This window comes from Eleginops maclovinus, chromosome 4 (assembly GCF_036324505.1).
Source record: "Eleginops maclovinus isolate JMC-PN-2008 ecotype Puerto Natales chromosome 4, JC_Emac_rtc_rv5, whole genome shotgun sequence".
NCBI lineage: Eukaryota > Metazoa > Chordata > Actinopteri > Perciformes > Eleginopidae > Eleginops > Eleginops maclovinus.
The window spans coordinates 27307666-27328195 of record NC_086352.1 but is presented as its reverse complement, the minus strand read 5'-3'; the positions used below and the strand labels follow the sequence as shown (position 1 = coordinate 27328195).

At 40.6% G+C, this 20530-nt stretch overlaps 1 protein-coding gene across 1 annotated transcript in view; it reads left to right on the top strand.

Annotated features, from left to right (window-relative positions):
• Nucleotides 1-4290: 4290 nt before the first annotated feature.
• Nucleotides 4291-20530, top strand: part of nav2a (neuron navigator 2a) — a 196293-nt gene continuing 180053 nt past the window's right edge. The window contains exon 1 of the mRNA XM_063881447.1: nucleotides 4291-4541. Within this exon, the coding sequence (XP_063737517.1) occupies nucleotides 4461-4541 (81 nt within the window). The 5' untranslated portion in view covers nucleotides 4291-4460. The remainder of the gene's footprint in view (nucleotides 4542-20530) is intronic.

Genomic DNA, 20530 nt, shown 5'->3' with positions numbered 1-20530 from the left:
AATATGCAACACAAAGATTTATAGCATTCATTAAATGTCCTGTGATAGGCGTATCAATTAGTTCACGTGTTAACTGTATTTATACCTGTAGTGTAGCGTCTTGCAATTATTTCTTATTTTAGTATAACTTTAAAAGGGTCTAATTATTCATCCAAAAAAGCTGTATTTATAAAGCATTTATTCGTATTGGCACAGTTGTATTTATTGTATGGCTGTTGACAGTATTTTTGGATTTCTGGAGTGATACAAAATTATCTTGGAATTTATACCAACACAATTATACCAGCATTTTTAAACGGGATTTATCCAATGTTTAGATTTATTTTTTTAATTTATACATAACATGATTATAAATAAAAAAAGGAAATACAAAAATCTTGTTTTACAGTAATTAATTAACATGGTGAACATTTTTAAACTACCTGTTGTCTCCACAGAGTGACCATTGGCTTTGTTCCCAGCTGACCAAATGGCAGATGTGCAACAAGTAATTCAATGTATGCATACCAACAGGATCTTAGACATTACACCTAATAAACACATACATTACTTGGCTTATGATTTCTATATCAGGTTCTGTGCTCTGTCTACACTTAAACGCTGTGAAAGATTAAAGTATGGTTCATTTGGCATCTGGACTACTTGCCATCTTTTGATTTTCAGCTCATATAATGTAAATATGCACCTGGCCTTTTGGGCCTATAGTTGCACAACTGGTAATCTTGGAGATACATACACTTTTTCTCTCCATGGACAATGTAATTAAAACAAAGCTAGGCAGTGGTCAAGATAAGGAGGAACAGGGCCCATTTCGAGGGGAGTATACCTGCAGTGTGGAGTGTCTTTAAAAGAACAGTTGTAAGAGACATTGAGCTGTTCTTAAAATACGTTGTGCAGGGAAGTACCTTCATATCCACGGACAAACTGGAATTCCATTTCTGAAGGAGGTTGATTTATTCTCTTTTTGTTGAGAAAAAAGGACTTTTCTCAATGGAGTATTGCACATGTATTTTTGAATGCAAGGGATTTGCTTTATTTTGTTTTGTAACAAATGTAAATACAATGTAAAACTGCTATTTTTCATAATAAAAGATAATTGAAAAACAAGACATTGTAATTGTGTTTTATTTGAGGAGATATTGAAAACAGATAACTTTTTTTGTTCTGCATAAAAAACCAACTTCTACAATTACACAATTTCTGGCTTAGAGTGTTGAATTTCTATTTGCAGTAAAGTCGAGTTAATTTCATTAGATTACTGAGTAGTTTCCGTAAAGATGATTGGCAGCTTGCAGGAAACATTTTTGTAGCAACACAATCATGAGAAAATGGAGGGGTGCTTATTTAAAGCTGAATAAGCACGGAAACCCATCCCCAGCTTCCCCCAAAAGGTTAACTACATGCCAAGGATATTTGGCCATTGCACTAGTAATGTGACCTGTTTATAAATTATATCCATCAAAATAGTTGGGGCTACGTCCTTTAAAAATGTTGGTTGGTAAATGGTCTTTTGGCAGAAAATGTGTGTGCATTGTGGCAGCATGGCTCCACAATGTTTTAAATCCTTTCTCGGAAGGGGCTGGAACCATTCCATTTATTGCATTTTTACTAAAAGAATTACTGAAATGATTTATCTATAAATGTAGTTTGCATTTTTGTTTTTTTTTGCCAATCAATTTATTGTCTTCAGATCTAAATAAATCTCTTTTCCTCATGCTGTTTTTGCAGAAACAGACTGCTTCCCATTAAACAATCAATCAAATCTGAACATGCCTTTTTAGATGGGAAATAAATTAAATCAAATTCATTTTTAATTGTTGAACCCAAATGAATCAAAGCATGTTACAGCTTAATGGGATCTCAGTGTGAATTGGACAATCATTACTTTAGGTAGTTTAGCGAGGGCCTTGATGAATAATCGCAATGTAATTGATTGAAAGTGCTGTAGTGGCTTGTTTAAAAGTGAAATATGTCTTCTCGCCACAAGATGGCGGTATATCCCTGCTGACGGGTAGTCACCATGGAAACCGACGGGCGCCTTCAAGGATGCTGGGAGAGCTGAGTCTGAAGAAGCCAGTGACGTAATGTTGAGAGAGAGAGAGAGAGAGAGAGAGACCCTGATGCTGCCTTCAGTTACTCCTCGTAAATCACACCACCCACTCGGACTGGGTGAGTACAGCGTATTTTTGGGTTTTGATAAAGACAGACATTCTTTTTGCCTAATATCAAGAATTAATATTTATTGTACCACAATGGCTTAAACATCTGGCCCGGGCAAAGGAATATGTATGTTGGTTAAAACAAGTCTGTTTTGAATAAGAATAATGTATTGCTTATAGCCTACATCTCCTTTCTAATTAAATATAAAGTTACATAAAACTGTTTTTACTTTTGTTTATTGCACAGCTATTTACATTGTGTCACACTATGCCTTTTTATATTTACCGAAGTCTTTTTGTGATATTCAATTATTGCACTATAAGTTTGTCATAGCATTACTGTACATGGTTGTACCTGATCATGTATCTTGATCTGTACAGCTTTTTATTTGTTCATTTGCACCTTGTGTTCATCCATAGGCTACTGCATTGTATACAGATGGATACAAAACAATATCTATCAATGGATTTTCTCATGTTTTATAATTAAAGGACGTGTACATCTCTAAGTGCTTTATACCTCTGCCTTTAGAAGGAACCGATCACATCCTTTTTCTAGAATAATAATGACAACTTGTGTTTCTGCATCTCGTTTCAAATACATCACGAAATGCTTTACAAAATACAAAGCTCTAAAATAGCCTCATTAAACGAGACCATAAGGTAAAAACAACGCAAGTCACAAAAAGGGATAAATGGGGTAAAGTCGTTGTATTGCAAGAAAACGTGAATTGACAAGTGACAACCCGATATGTCCTACAGCACGTGAATGCAGCAGCTGGCTGCTCGGCTCCTCGCAGGCAGAGGAACGGACAGCACTGTGCACGAAGCAGGGACCATCTCCACCGGGAAGGTGAGGAACAGAGAAGTACGGGGTGAGCATCATTTCTGACCACACAGATACTCCTCTCTAGTGTCTATTTCTCCTTGCAGTTTTTTTGTTGTTCTTGAATTTAGACAACACAGTTTCCAGAAAGCTCAGCGCAGCAGCCTATGCTGGCTCGCAGACTCTGCTGTAGGGATGCTGCAGTAGCTGAAACCTTCGGCAAGCAACATTTCCCCTGGTTTTTAACTCCAGCTAAATGTATGTCTGTTGTCAAATGCATGTTGAGTAACCGTGTTTGATACAATTTACAACTGCGTAGCAGATGCCAAGTTTGTGATCAGGCAAAAAGTTATCTATAGTGTTTAGTGTGAAATGTTGGTCACGGTGCACACCTGCAGCAATTAGCTGGCGGTCATTTCGTCAATAGGATACTACATGCAATCAATTCAACTTGTACCTCACAGCACTTGGACAGACCGTCTTTGCAAGTCAGGAATAACTTTAAATAATGAACATATATCACATCTGGTTCATGGAGTGACTAAATGGATTTTAAATCCTGATTAAAACACTGATGATTTGAGCAGATTCGTTCCACATAGAAAACAAAGATTGTTAGTTTAAATTAACAATACCAGAGCAGAGATGGGTGTATGTCAGTGTCAGATGAGATAATACAATATTTACAGTGATCCGTACAAGTGAAAGTGCCTGACGGGAAGGTAAGAGAGGAAGATGTCAGAAATGAAGTGTAGTCTCTGTGCCTGCATTTGGGATGGCTGTATGAAACTGAATGTGTCTTATTGACGCCAATGCTTCAATTAACCCCTGTTTTCTTCTTAAACAAAAGCACCTGTTTGCTGTCAAGATACAACAATTGATCTTTGAGCTTTGAGTGACACCAGTCTTTACAAACCTTCATCCTCTGGACATTGTTTCTGTTTTTTTTTTTTTTTTCACCCTATATTGTTAGACTGCTGGAAAACTGAACTCTTTTTGCTGCATTGAAACTGAAACCTGCCCACCTTTTCTCCCCCAGTGGCAGACAGATCTAATCTCGGGCATGGAGAGAATCATGATGATCACATCTTCCAACAACATCAGATCTCCATGGCAGCAGTGATGGTTTTGGGAGAGAGATCCATTCTGGTTATCTCAGGTTCTGGTTCTCTGCCCTGATGCACCATCAGGCCAGCCCCTCGGGACCAAGAAAGAGAAACCATCAAGAAACAATATGACTGAGAGAAGGAGTGCAGCTGAGGTTGGATCCTCCCAGAGATTGGGTGTCCTCTTTTTAAGGAAGCAAAGTTGATGGACAGACTTTTTTCCCCTATTTTTCTGGATTGACGACAACTGGGAACCAACTGGGAAAGGGACTTGAATACTTTGAGCAGGTATTTCCCTTTGTTCCCTAAGAAGCCTGTTGGATATTTTATCTGTGTGGAGAGCCTGAACAGTCACTCACTTATGGGAAGATGGAGGCAGGAGCAGAGGCTAGTCCACAACAGCACCAGAGGAGGAAGCCTGTGCAGCACGGTTTGGAGGACCAGAAAAGGGTAAGTGAATGATCCTGTTTTTCTACCAAATCTGCTCACTGCTGTGGGATTGGTACCACTCTGGTGAGGCTGAGCAAGTGGACAAGCATTTTTTGGATGAAAGTTTTTGACAGGTGAGGATAGATGGTTGGTGCATTTGAGATCGAGTAAGCATTTGACATCGAATAAGTAAAACAAAACTGATTCTACTTAACTTGATGAAAAGTGGATCTTTCCTGGTACATATAAATACGTTTCTGATGGTTTAAAAAATATCCTGACTGACCAAAATCTTTGAAGTTGTATTTATAGATCCTGAATGGTCCACAAGAAAAGATTGAAACAATTTGTCACATTGCAAAAAGAAAAGCAAGTAATTTCTCAAAGTCTTGGATGACATTACATTGTGACCTAGTCTGACCTTCATTAGGAGAACCAACCTTGGTGTCAAAGGATGCATAACTGTATTGATTCATAGTCAGAGCATCAGAGAAAGCTTTAAGGCATCTGTGAAGTGTTCTTTGATGCTTTGTGGTTGTGTAGAATTACTTCAGTAGTCTGTGTTGAGATTGATGGGGTACTTGATACCGTGACTCATTCTCCCTGTTTCAGCTTCGCTCTGCATTTTCCACATGATGTTGATGTAGTGCTTTTATTCTATGCAAACTTGATTTCTCTTGTTCCCCACTTTTGTTTTCATGGTTTTAACTTCAGATGAAGGAATACATGGTTGTAAATTGGATAAAAAATGACAGCTCTTTGGGAGTGTGAACCCTTCAGGTACATTCATAAACCTGACATCCTGTTTTGCAGCAGTTCTGAATGAGCACACTTGGAAAATACAATGTTTCTAATCACTCAACACATTGTGCTGTTGTCATAGACTGGCACAGAGGCACATCGAACAGGCTTTATACGTTTCTCTGTTGATTCAGAGCACATTAGTCTTCATTTGAATTCAGGGGCGAACTCTATTTCCTCTGCGCTGATTCACCCGCTAACGCTGATTACAATGTCACTTCCATGCTACATTAATTGCTCTATTTACTGTGAATTTTAGAGCTAAGGTAGCAAAACATAGGGATCCCCAAATCCTCTGGGTTGGTAACATGGGGTCATAAGGTCAGGGCTCTAGCTCAGCTGTAGTGTGGACAGCTGTTGAGGCTTACAAGGTCACAGTATGCATGATGGAGTTTGGTCACTGCTAAGTCTTGTTCTGTTTTGATGGGATGTATTGGACTTTACTCCCTTTGCTGTACTGTAGGCATGCCAGAGATCAGATTTTGTAATAAGGTTGATTCCTTTTTCTCGTTTCTTTTTTTCTTCCCGATCCTCCTCCCGTAAATAATTGATTTGATCAGGTGTGTTAAATTAGTCACTTGGGATTATGTTGAACATGAATATTAATTGATGTGGCCAAAGCCCCAGCTGCTGTTTTCCAATTTTCCAGACTGTAGAGCTGTTCTCTCTCAACACTAAGTGACACACTGAGCAGCAAATGGACTTTAAGGATTCATGCCTAATGTTTGAATTCAGTATTAAACTCAATTTATTATGAAATCCCAAACAGTCTTTTCATTTTTTTTCGTTACTACTACGGTAACCAACGCTGATAGAGTTTGTGAAGGGAGTTTTTGCCCTTTGCATGCTCGACGAGTTATCAGCGGTGACATGTCTAGATTTAATTTGAATCCTCAGTTGCACCTGCAAACGTGGTGGCATTCATCAACCGGAGACCAGACGAGGCCAGACGCTCGCCGCACTCTGGGGAAGAGAGGTTGTGCCAGACTGAGCCAACACTCACACACTCACCTTCCCTCTTAATGGACATCAGATGACTTAAATAAATTGGAAGCATTGAGGTAGTAATGTGGACACACGGGTCTTCTATTGTTGGAGAATTACCTCAGCCACCCATGCAGCACGGTTCAGTGTCCCTCAACAGTTCCCTTGGCTGCGTGAGTTCAAGATCCTATATGTGATAGTCGCCGCAGTTGGACATAATTGGATTTTGTTCCCTTTGTAGATTTACTCCTCACATGTCGCCAGTTCTATATATTAATGTTCATTGAGTAACAATCATGGAACTACGTGTGAGAGCCGAGAGCCTTTGAGGATCATCAGAAATGTGTTGTATCGCGGTGAATGTGGGCTCAGTGTTTGATAGAGCAGACGCTGCGACGTCCAGAAAAATGCCAATCTGTAGTCATTTGATATTCATTGAACTAGGATTCCACGAGATTGGAATTTCAGTGTAAGGAATTGTCCAGCCGGAGACAACAAAAGATAACGGATGTACACTATGTACCTTCTTTTAGCTCCAATTGAAAGATGAGTATCACATTGGATGTAACCTTTTCAGAACGCATTAGAAGTCGTCACCAACACAGAATAAATCATTAAACCGAGGAGTCGGGGTCATTTCTTTTTTGTGACAGTTGGTATATTCTTCTGTATCCATGGAATAACAGCGTCAAAAGTTGAAAGATGTGATCATTTGGTTCCTAAAGAGTTATACCGCATGGAAATGACTTTCTTTCATAATGAAAACAAACTTTAATGACTATAAATTCAATCACATTCAAAATCTAAGTGGAAGAACAAAGATGCAGGAGTCAAGAACTTTTCTCCTTTCAACATTAAAGTAGGGTATTTTGATAACCTCATGAACATCATGTTGTACATTTAAGAGGTTGCCTTTTTAATTTGCTAAAGAATGTATTTCATGACAACAGCACTACATCATCTTCATCATTTTTGGGTTAGTTCGTCTTCTCTAAATCACAGATTTCTGTCAGCCCACGTATTTAGGAAATGTAAAAAGCCTGTGAACCCCAGGACTAGACCGGCCTGCTGAATGTACTGGAGCTCAGTCAAATAAAAGGATCTGTCAGCTGATCTTTGATTACAGTTCCTGAACAGCATGTTGGGCAGTTGGCATATCCCTGCCTCCCATACAGCATGTTTTTTTTAGCACACACTAATGAAACACTGAATTATTTTTTATTGAGCTGCTGTTTGATTTATATCCTGACCTCACACTGAGTTGTTGTGGATACAGTACAGATTTACAACACCAATGTTAAACCCAGGGCAGACAGTGTTGACCTGACCTTGTGTTTCTCTTAGTCATGTTGTAAAGCAGCGTGTGTTTTTTGAGTAAGCAGTGCTCACATTATTTTATTATCCACAGTGTCAGAACTTAAACAAGACTTTGTAATGCTGAGAAAGAACTCACACAGCCAATCATGCCTGACTGAAAATATAAAATATAAAAAAGACTGAGTTTGATAGCAGATCTCGACCCTTTTTCCAATAGCGTCTGATGGAGATGACCAAGGGCATTCTCAAGGTGGGAGAGAGCCTTCTGTTAGGTCTCTATTATTGATTCAGCCCTTTGAGGATGAAAGGGAATATGACACTAATTGCTCAATCAGAACCATTGAAAATTAAGTATTTATTTTCTCTAGTCAATAGTGACTGCTCATTAAGAAGCGTCCGATATGCTTGGTCGGGATTCTGTAAGATAATGAGGTGTTTACAGTGGAAACGTGTGCCGCTGACTGCTCTGCTGCAGTCATTCTCTAACAGCTTCATAATTAGCACACATGAGTGGAAAATCCTACATGGCTTTGTTTGTTTCCTTCACAAGATGGACTGGACTGCTGGACACCTTTCATTCAGCTTTTCTTCTTGCTGCCAGACTATAGAGACTTCCAACTCTGGAATGGTCAGATGAGACATGATGGGTCACATGGCTTGTTTAACTTGAACTGAAAAAGAGCTTTGTTTGTTTAATATTAAGTGTTTATTGAATCAATAGACATGTGCACGTCACATACAAGATATATCCAGGGGGAGATGTTTGCTTTATTAGGAACTCCTTGATCACATTCACACCTGGAATCTCCAGCACAACCACAGTCTGATTCTCTGGCCCCTGAGCAGCTCCCACTGGAGCAGTTGGGGTTAAGTGCCTTGCTCAATGGTGCCACAGTGGTGTTAATGAGAGAGGGGCAATACCCCAGGTGACAGCAGGCTTAGCCTAGGCAGTAGCCCAGTCCCCCTTTTCCTTTGCGACTTCCTTTACCTCCTCCTGGGGGACCCCATTTGGATACGTTATGCCTCCAGCAGCAACGTTTGTCTGCCCCCTCTACCCAGAGTGGAATTCCTCCACAGGAAAGGAGGCATCCTTAACTGTGCTTAACCACCTGAACTGGCTTCTTCTGCAATGTTGCAGCATCTGTACTCTCTTCATTTGGTTGTGTCCACAATCCTTGATTAGTAGTACACGAAGCTCCTGCCTTTCTGGAAGTATGACATTTTATTTGCTAGTTTAAAAAAAGTGCAATTGCTTTAATGACCTTCTTTTCATGGATTTTATTTAAGCAACCCTTTGGATGTTTGACATTCTGCTAGACTGAACTGTTTTGTTCACTTCTTGTCTTCTAACAGGCGTTATTCGAAGAAAACACATTTGTTTAAGGCAATCTTTCAGCCATAAAAGGATCGGGGCAATAACATAGATCTATCGTTTTTTAGCCATTCTCTTAACGCTGAAACACTTAGGTTTTTATGCGTCTATCTCAGTCAATCAATCTTATCAAATAATTGTTTTATATAATGTCTCTCCTCTCCATTGAGCCAAACATATGGTATAGGTTATTGTGGTCGTGCCCTCCCTAGGTTGCCAACCTGTTCATTAGGACTACAACATCTGTGCTAACCAGGGCTCAAGATTGCTGCAGTCGGTGCCCGCTTTACTGTATTCTCTTAAACAAGCTAATAAACAGTACCTTTTTGACCACTTGCCATGCTCATTTGTTGTAGAATTGATTTGAATAATGTCACATTTCTTTGCTCTCAGGGAGAGCTAATGGTAGATTTTTAGCCCACATTGAGACAATCATTAGACCTGGTGTTTCCTGCTCCAAAATCATCTGTTGAGTGACTGGAGGGGTGACAATTTGTCATTGACAGTTTGATTGATTGCACGTGCCAGCTGCCCTGCTCTGCTTGTAACTGAAACTAATTGGATGTAATATCAGAGAGATAGGACGTCGTGATGACAGATGAGCAACCTTGTGAGATTATTTAGAACCTATTGCAGACATTATCCCTCTTAACAGTTGCTCCTCTCCAGCCCCTGACTGAATCCCTCTGTCCAGCAGTGGCTCAGTTAGTAGGGGCTTGGACTGGCAATCGTAGGGTCGCCGGTTCAAGTCCCCAAACAGACTTGAAATATGGAAAGTGGACTGCTACTTGGAGAGGTCCCAGTTCACCTCCTAGGCCCTGCTGTGGTGCCCTTGAGCAAGGCACCGGACACCTCCAATCCCCCCACCCGGGCTCTGCACGATAGCAGCCCACTGCTCCTAGTACTAGGATGGGTGAAATGCAGAGGACCAATTTCACTGTGTGTGCTCTGCGGTGTGCATGTATGTGACTAATAAAGAGGGTTTTATCCTCCGATTCTATTCTATCTTCTATCTGATAAGTGATTACCGTCTTTGGTGTTCGTAGAGCCCCCCCTCTTAATATCTGATTTAGCTCAGGTACTCTGGTACTCTGTAGCTGAAGCAGACATAAACCATTTCCTTTTTAGAGAGTTTCAGTTAACCAATAAAGAATCAGCACGAGGAGCACGTTCTGGCGCTTTGATAGTGAAAATCTTAATATCATGATTTGTGTTTTGCAAGTAGAGATGAGGGCTCTTCTAGGGACCGGCTAAGCTTTTCTCAAAAACCAGGCAGCTGCAGAGGAGAAACGAGGGATTTGTTTTGGTGAAGGACTGTGTTTGCCCACTCATGCAGCACTGACGAGCGCTGGGGCTCAGGGGTTTGAATTGGGGAAAAGGAGGAGGGGTCAGCGAGTGGAGGTGGGACCAGGCATAGCTCTGAGGTTGGGGGTGGGGAGGATGCTGCACTCAGGATGCTGCTTGGCCCTCAAGAGCCATCTGGCCGTCACCATCTCCCCGCGCCTTCAGGGAGGGTGAAGGACAGGTGGCAGGGGCTGGTGGGATGGACTGGACTTTGGCTATGGGGGCATGTGATTGGCTAGATGGGCCCCCTGAAACATGGACCCCTCATGTACCAAATGCCTGCTCAGCTTCGTGTCAGGAAGGACATCCTTCACGACCCTGGAAGGAAATCTTGTTCCTTCAATCTGAATTTTAGGATCATTTTTGGTGTTTTTGTCAGATAAATTACAGGATTTTGTATTTGGTTGGATTTAGCAGTTCACCAAGTTCATACAAACGGATGGTGACATAGTTAAGGCAATGAAAGATATTTACATAAAGAATGATGACTTCATAAACTTAGTTCTTAATCTTTACAGTAAGAACTCACCAAATGCAATTTAAAAAATGCAATCATAACCCCAGCTTAATTCACCTAACCAAGATAAAGAACCATATTTTCGGAAAGGTTATATTTTGTTGTGTGTGTGACAGCTCTAATCTATATGGCCGATGAAATTCTGTTGTCAGTTTCACACCCAGCAGGGTGTGGATGGTCCGGCTGTCCTGACTCGCACAGCATTGTAATCCCTGTCTGGGGGGTCAGTGGGCAGGATCCGGTTCAGTCCGGTTCAGGAGAGGTGCTCAGCTGATGAACAGGTGCTTCAGTCGTGCTCCTGTGGCGATGGGATTTCCTCTCTGATTTGGCCGTTATATCAATATTCACATAGAGAAACACAAACACATGTGTGATCATTAATCAATCCAGCATGTTGCTCGGAATTGGGCACAGTCTAAATGAGGGACTCTTTTGTCTTTGGTTTAATTTGAGTGAAATATGAATTTGTAATAAAAGCTGAAAAGCAGCGTTTTTCATTTCTGGGGAGAGTTTAATTTTACTGCTCTCTACCTCCTATCAGACATAAACTCTGCTATTACTTTTACTGTTAAATTATTTTCCCTCTTAGCAGTTATTTTTGATGGGTTCTTGCCAGTGGATATATTTCATAGATATGCTTTTTTTCACTTCAAGCTCATAAAAAATATAAAATCATTGTGCAGCACCTGTTAACACAGCTTTAGGCTCAGATTACATGTACTGTATGTGACTGGAATAGGTAAAATTCTAGCAGTGTGTTCCTGACGGGGTGTAAACACCATCTCCCTCAGACTGGCATACTGGAAGCTAGCTATTATTGCCTCTTTGGCTTAATACGAGTCCACATTGGCCTTTGTTCTAGAAAGACTGGGACCATGGTGATGGAGAGGCTTTGGGCCGTGTTAGAGAGGTTGCCCCAGCTTCTCTACCTTACCTTTAATCCATGCCCTCTCATCTTCATCCTGGGAAATACCGTTTGATTTGCATTTCACACATCAGGAAGTGATCAGGAGGGATGAAGGGTAAAAAAAAGTGCTGTTTTTCATCTGTAGCTGTCACACACACATTCACACACACTTGGAGAGGAATTGTAGGAGAAGGCTGTGGACAAAAGGAAAGTGAATGAGAGGGAGCATGGGCAAACTTCCTCTATCAGCGTCCTTTGTTAGAAGAAATGGAGATTTCTGCCATGTGTTCATTGAAATATTACAGCACGGTGCTTGCCTGCGGGGCTATGGGAAACACAATTGGCACTGTGATGCTGAACAGTGGTTCTGAGCGAACGCGGGCCTGTTTTTTTTCCTGTTTTTAATCTAGGCGTTGCTAAAATGTATTTACTTTCATAATTCATTCCTTTTGTGTCCATGTTTTTAATATGTTTCATATCAGACCAAGACTCAAGCTATAAACATAAAAGATTCCACAGGTATACACAGATACGCTATGTACTCGCAAGTGTTCATTGGATGTGTCTTTCTGAATTCTGAGCAATTCCTTTGTAGTACCCGTGTTGGTATGTAGCTTCCATGAGATGATTTGTGAGATGATTTATTTGCGACCCCATTGAGGGCTTGGACCTCAATTGTTCTTTTAGCTTTCTGAATTGAAAAGTCCTTTTTTTAATTCATGGAACATTTTTTTCCACTAAATTCTCAAGCAGTTTTCATCTCAGTGGGTTAACCGCTGAACATGAAGTGATGAATCAGAAATTGATTTCCTGTCTCCAATACCTTCCCCCAGCTTCTCCCCACCTTTCTCAGACTCCACTGTTAGGTCTGCATCTTAATGCTCTCTCTAGGAAATGTGCAAGCGAGTCGGAGTGGTGTTGATCTGAAGAATAAATAACTTCTACACTACGCAGGTGGGAAGGAGATAATCATGGCGGCTTGTTTCCGTACTCGGTGAATGACGCTTGCTTGTTTAATTTGAGATAATCGTATCTCTTAAACAGTTTGATATTTGGATCCATTTCCAGCTGCTTGACATGTGTAGTACTGGATTATTAATTCTTCAGGTAACTAGCTGATTTGCAAATGGTGAGGTTTTTTGTTTTCAGGCTGTTGCCCCCGACAGTGTTTATATTTCAGTTGTACGTGTAGTGGGGATACTAAAGAGATATAATATTTGTACCACAGTGGGCCAGGATGTGTTGAGGAAATGGAGTTTCTGCCCCCAGGGGACCATGTTTGGTCCCCCTGATGGCTGCTGGCTGCTGCCTCAGCACTTTTTTGTAGGACAGTGCTGCAGACATGGGGCTTCTGTAATTGAGCTATTTAATTCCTGGGAGAGCACTAAGCCTGGCGTTAGAACAGATGTTTTTCATGTAATTCTGTCTATAGCCACGACAAAATCAATATAAATAAAGGGCTGCTGGGATGACAGGCAGGTCAGGGGTCTATTTTGAATAGAAGGCGGTGCTTGGTAGTTCATATGCCTATGGTACAAAAAAAATAATTATGAGCAACATTTAATGTATTTTATTGTTTTTTTTATTATTTAGGCCCTATTCCATGTTATATCTACCAAAAAAAGGATATTCTATTGGATTTCATTGTACAACTGTAGCACATTATGCAGGCTCAGGCTGTTTGTGAATAACTCCATATTGCTGGTTATATTTTAAATACAGATGGTAAACATATTTTGCTTGAGGGTTTTTTGCATCGAGTTAAATGCACTGAATGCTTACAAGGAAGAAATATCCAAGAAGTTCATCATCAAACGCTCACAAATCCAGAAATATGGGTTACATATCTTGTTTTTCCAGTTTAATGTGATATGTGTAATATAATTAGAGCAATTATATTTAATGATTTCTGTTTTTTGTTTTTGTACAAATGGATCAATGTTGAATTGTTTTGGGAACTTTGTCGATTTTTGGGTTGAAAAACTCCAACATTACCGAAATATCCTCAGATCTTATTTATAATGGACACCCTAATACCTTAAATTTGAAAAAATGATCAAATAAACTTTTAGGGAGTTCATATCACTCAAAAGCAAAACTTGAGATAAAGTAGTTTGACCTCCATTGTTCCAAACCGTCTGCTTTAAAGGTGGATTTCTGAAAATGCATTGACTGAGTAAATTGTGTAAAATGAATTGCCAGAATGAGCCCACAGGTTTAAGATTTTGTAAGATGTTCTTCGTTGCTGCCTTTTCATGGGCCATCCCATCATTGATCAACAGCTTGACAGATGAGACCAGCACAGTTCTTCATTTAGGACTCAATCTTCCATCGTGAAGTATGTGGCTCACAATCGATAACAACTCTCAAGACAAAGTGCAGATAATCCAGAAGGTCAGAACTGTCCTGGTGAAGTGTAAGTTGTGTTGCTATTTAGTCGAAGGTTCTGTTTGAGGTGAAGTGAGGCAAGTCTGTTGCAAGGGTCAGTGCAGGACACAAGGGGGACATATGGAATCCAGGGGTCAACCTCTATTGAATAATACCATATCTGTCCACACATTTTAGACATTCTGACCTCTATGACAGACCAGGGCATGTGAGAGAATAGGTACACCAAATAGCAGCACGCACGCACGCACACACACACACACACACACACACCAACCTACCAGGGTCACCACAAGGCTGTATCCCTGTTCCAGACCAACAGCCTCCCCCCATCTTCCCCGTTCTAGTATCACTTACAAACATAATCAATACAGGCTCTCTGCTGTTATTGATCCTGGTACGGTGTATACATAGCTGCTGAGCCCAGACTGTGGCCTCCTGCCTGGAATCAAGGACCCAGAAAGGACACTTGATCACCCGCACCTGGTTCTCCTAAGCCATTTCTAAGATGTTTCGAGCCCAGAGAGATCAAGGGAGGATACAGACATCAAACGCACTTGATTTATACAAGGACAATTAATCATTGTTCAGGAAATGTATTTGTTGCAGGTTTATGACTCACTTTTACAACATAATGAAGTGTGCTCACCATAGATTACTGACCTTTCACTAGCCATCCCAACACAAAGAATAATTGATAGGGGATACATTGTGTCCATTGGTAAAGCCTGATTAAGGCTGATTGTGATGGTGTAGACAGTGGAGAGTTTGGCATAAAGTTGAGGTCAGACTTTTTTTGAGTGTGGGTGGTTCCAACATCTTCCCTATTTAGGTGAGAGAATGCCCCAAAAATTGGGTGGCACCAAAAAGACTAAAAATAACAAATTCCTTTGAAAATAGGTCTGCCAAGAAAGTGGTTTCTTCGGAGAGAGATTGTAAATGAAATTATAACCATTCACAAGAAAAAGTATAGATTAATGGGTATAACTGGGTGGATGTCAACTTCCAAGACTCAGTTGCTTCTCACTCCGTCTTATTTGTTTTTAACTGGCATTAACACCGAAGAAGATAAAGTCCATCCTGCTTTGCAATGGTTACAGGGACTGGAATTATATGTGTTGCTACCTTTCTGCACTGCCAGAAAGTCAACCTGGCATGACGACAGGAGACGTTAGTCAAATTAATGAGCTGCTCTAATGGAGTTTTGTGCATGTGCCAAATATATAAAATAATGTAGTGTTAGAACTTCCACACTTTAATGAAGGGCCAGCAACTTAACTTAACCATTTTGCATTTTACAATTCAGTACTATAACACATTCATTAATGCAGTTTATTACATTCATGTGTTGCCTTGATGAAAGGCAGCATGCACCGCTACCTATTCTGACATAGTGGTTAGTAGTCGGTTCAGTATGTCTGTGAGTCTTATATTGAGCATCCAGTTACAGGTTAAACTGAAATGAAAGTTCTACAGAGATCGCTGTCTTTGTAGAACAACACAATAAAGGTATACATACACTAATAGGACGTTGAACAATGTAGAGAAACCGGTGAGTAGCAGTGTTAATTCTGTCAGTTGGTATGCTACAACCCCAGATTTGCTTGTATTTAGGGAAATATGACATTAAAAGAATAAATGTGGCAAAGTAAACTTTTAATAAGGTTTGGTCTAAATATATCAAACTGTAGGTGGGATTGCTTTTCACTCTGTGATTGATGCTTGCCTGAAGGTTCTTCAGCTTGGTGGTAGGATTGAATATTGCCCTGAGGATCTGAAAGCAGATTTGCCAGTAATGACAGCAGACCGTAAACGCTTCCTGGGAATTCAATTACCTTTAATTTTACCGTCCTCGCCTGGACATATTGCCCTCTGTCAGAACCAATCAGTATAATCAGATGAAATCATATATGATGCGGTTTCCTCTGATTGATTCACGCATGGATTGGGCTGTTTGCCTTGGCGTAATGAAATTGTTGCAATGACCTGCAAGAACTGTGAATTGTCAGTATTTGAGATGGGGTATTGATATTCATTTGTTTAGGGGACCTGAGGTGATGAGCTATTGTAGGGGAGTCATGCTTTTGACGGATCAGAAGTGACAGCAGGATTATTGGAAATGATTAGGTGGTGTAGGGGTTTTAGTAGGGATTAATGGTGACTGGATGCATGCTATAAAATCCTGTTTGAGGTGTTGCAGAGAAAGGATATATCACTGGCTCCAATACTCAACCTGCCTTTACATTTATTTATTTTTTCATTTTCTGATATGCAAAATCCACAAAGAAGAAAGTACAATGGGGAAAAGAGTCACTAAAACCCTAAGACTAAGGAGTGTATCTTTATGCTGACACACTATACTGGCCGATCAGAAAAGTGCCAATACTTATTAATGTGATTGGTGCGACACTGTTTACCTCTTTAAAGAGGCCCTATTTTTTTGTCATTTTCCCTTTCCTGTGGTGTGTTAAGGTTTCTGTGCATGTACATGGTTTGCAAAGGCTGAAATCCCAAAGTCCAAGCCTCGTTTGTATTTCTTCGTTTACTTCTACGACATAGTGACCTCCCTATATAACATTCATGTTTCTATTGGCTAGCGCTCCAACACATTTTACGTGATAGGCTAAGGGTTGGGTCATTTGTAAGTCGTTGACCAATCACCACAGAGCCGGCCAGTTGTACCAGCATCGTCCATTCCTTGCCTTTTTTTTTAACACATTGCTTTTTTTCGTTTAAACGCTGCCTTTTTCCCAAGAGGGTCACAGTGGTGCTGTTTCAGGCTTTATTTGATTTTTACTGCCGTGTCAGGTCAGATTATGTGTTTCACCTCACATCACAATGTAATTATAGTGGTATGATGGGATTAAAGTGGCAAACAAGACAAAAACTGTTTCCCATTCCAAGCCGCACATGCACTCACACATCTGTGTTAGGGTGGGAGTTCCCATCATTTTTGAAGGCAGAGGTGCTTGTGTAAGCACTACAGCAGGGGTCACTCAACATTGGGCCCAAGGACGTCTCAGTAATGTAATCTCAGCCGTTAATAGTACTCTGAGGGGGAGTGTAATAACCCAAAAGTGGGAAAGCACTGTAACCCGATAGTGGCTTCTTATATACACCACAGGGCATTTGTGGCGCACAAACACACGCACTGAAACACATCTTTTCCTTTATCTGTGTTGTCAGTGCTTTAAGCCTTTAACCTTTCATTCTGATTTGACATTCAGAGGTACCAGGAGTGTGAGTGTGTTCATCTAAACAGTGATCACAGTCAGTAGGGATCGATAAGGAGCGGATAAAGGTTCTAATCAATACCCATCAGAGTTCCGCTGATGAAATATTTATCCAGGAAGAGAGAGGGGAATAGACTCCCTGTCTGTCTGCCTGTTGATAGTTCTTTCTCCAGGTCTGTCTGCACCAATCTGTCTTTGTAATAGGAGTCAACCTCAGGGCCCTTAATGCCACTTCACACTGAGATGCTTCACTGAGGAGCAATGTGTTTTTTATCTCTGTGTCTTGTTAGCTTCTCAGAGACTGTGGCTCTTGTGTTGAGGTGGGGCAGAGGAGCGCTGTGAGTTTATGTGCCTGGGCCAGAGGTGACAAAAGTTGAAAATACTCAAAGGTCTCCTATTATATTTTAACAATATATTGTAGGGCAATTTCTATACAAAACATGCCTGTGAAGTGTTTTGCTCAAAATACCAAACAGATCACCCATTGTAGCATGCATCATACCCCTCTATTTCAGCCCTGTTCCTGAAGTGCTGATTCTATGACTGTCGCTTTAAATTTGACCTGCTGCTGGCCACGCCCCTTTGGAGCGTCATGCAGCTCTCTCTTCATTGTGAAAGTTTACTACTGGGAGAAGATACTCAGCTAAGCGCTGCCGTAATTAAACCCCATATCATGTTCCAAACCACATCAAGCATTATTTCTGAAACACTTCTCAGTGTTTACCACTAGAACAGAGACTTTATATGTATTATATATACAACAACTCTAAGTCCCTCCTGCAGACATCCTGCTGTAGACACAGACACACAGAAGTGCTGCGGAGGGGATTCAGCTCGCGACTGTATATGGGGGACGATAGGTTGGGACGTGTCACGTGGGGGGGACGTTGCCAGGAGTTCAATGTAAAGCCAGAATACATTTCGGTTATGACGTCATAACCGAAGCAAATCTGGATCAGCTCGTTTGTACCCTGTTCTTAGAGATGTGGGTAAGGAGGAAAAGAGAGAGGGTTGTATTTTCTGATACTTTGTGAGTCTCCTTACACACCGGGGACACATATTTATGTATAAAAGACATCAACAAGTGCATTTTGCATAATAGGGGACCTTTAAATCTTTGGAGAGTATGCAACCTGGATTGCTTGCTCAAACTGCGGCTGGCAACCAATGAATGACTGATTCTGGAAAAACAATCTGTTCTCCTGTCTTTCTTTTTCAATGTGGTCGCTCACAACTGTCGCCTCGCTCAATTTTCCACTCTGTCTGAGTAACGTTGTGGATGTGCTCCGACATTTGATCAGTCTGAAAGTAGAATAAGTCTTTCAGAAGGTCAGATATGGAGACTGGGGGCTGCAGGTGCAGAAATACAGGTGTCAACATGGGCAGACAAACTCTTTTCTCACCATATGTACAGTACAGGCTGACACCACAGGCTTTGTGTGTTTCCGTAGGAGAGACTCTGTTCACCACAATTCTACAATTATTTTGCTGTTACGAGCAGCTTAATGGGTTGCTTGGTTGTTCCACAAAAACAATCCCCTCTCTTTGGCACCCTAAAAGGCTGAAATTTGACATGAAGTTCAAGTGAAGGCGTTCTTTTGTTTTCATGAGAAATGTCAAAAAGGGCTGTGGTAGTGAGAGTGGACAATAACCATAAGGCAAATCTAAATGGATTCACACACTATAATGGCTAAGCAGTTTATCTCAGACATTGCACTGCATTGTGTGTGAAAGCAATATTTGTGGATTATCGAAAGTAAGAGACTTTGTTTCTGGGAAGAGATTATGCTGCTGTGTCTTAAATTTAAAGCTTAGACCACCACAAACAAAATATCTTTCATGTTTACAACATAGCAAAATATGAATCTCAAGCATGCCCAACCTTAAATCAAATTCATTTGTGTTAACTATTTCTACTTCTACTACTACTACCAGCATCTCTGCTCTCATGTACAGCTGTGAGCTGTCAGGCGGAGACGAACACATTAACAGCTCCTCCTCAAACAAGATCAATCCAAAACACACAGGAATACGGCATGTAAAAACATGTTAATTTATAGGCTGTTGGGAGCCTTGTTTCCCCATCTCTCTTGTCTTCTTCGCTGGGGGTAAAAGGATTACTCGAAAATCTGAGGATGGGAATGTGGGTTGAGGTGATTACAGGACTGCTCCAGTACCCAGATTGTGTGAACAGTGAATGTTTATCTGTGTTTTTCTGCCCGCTCTTCCACCATCTCCAGCAGGTTTAATGCTGTTTGAGTTGTCGGGTTCAGGGGGTTAATTTGCTGCCTGTGTTTTCTCTCCCATTGAGCTTCTTCTTCCAGCTGTTTCGGCAATTGGCAGACAGCTCTTAACGCTCTTGGGTCAATCTTACTATTCGGTGCCATTTCAGCATGGTAACTTTCAATCAAAAAATACAAAATGTTTGATGTTTTTAACATTTCATCTGAAAGAGGGATTTTCAAACTATAAGAAAAATGTATTGGTCCAGCTATGGATATTATACTGTAATGTTTTTTTACCAAATTCTTCATACATGACGTAAGCCAAATGTCCACCCTGTTATGGGACATTCTCATTCCTCTTGATAACTGTTTTGAATGCACAGTTTTAGTAATATTTACATTTTCTAAGAGCTACAATGTCCCTCATTTCACCCTGCAAGGATATTTTCAGAAAGTATGCATAAACAAGCATTATATTGAAAGAGGCCATGTTCAGTTTAAGGCACAATGTAATTTCAACACATTTCTTTTAGATTTAAAAGGAATATAAATGGAATTTGAACCCATTTTTAAGTACATTTATTTTGCTGATTCATTCCCTTCAAATAACCACAGAGACATGCATTACATTTGTTGATTTGATTTAATTAACATAAAAAACACACACAGGTAACAGGATGGACAGAGGAGAAACAGGGTGGACAGGAAGTAACAGGGTGGACATCAAACCAGTGAACAACAAACATTCAAGAAACATTTAGCACCTCTCAACAAACTCATGTAGATGCATGTCCACATTGAACAAACTCTCTGTACACCAAAAATCACTCACACCTCTCACCTCTCAACTATGCAACAACAAGACAGACAGAGACAGACACAGACGGAGACAGTTATGGAACAGACCAGCAACCCATGTGTT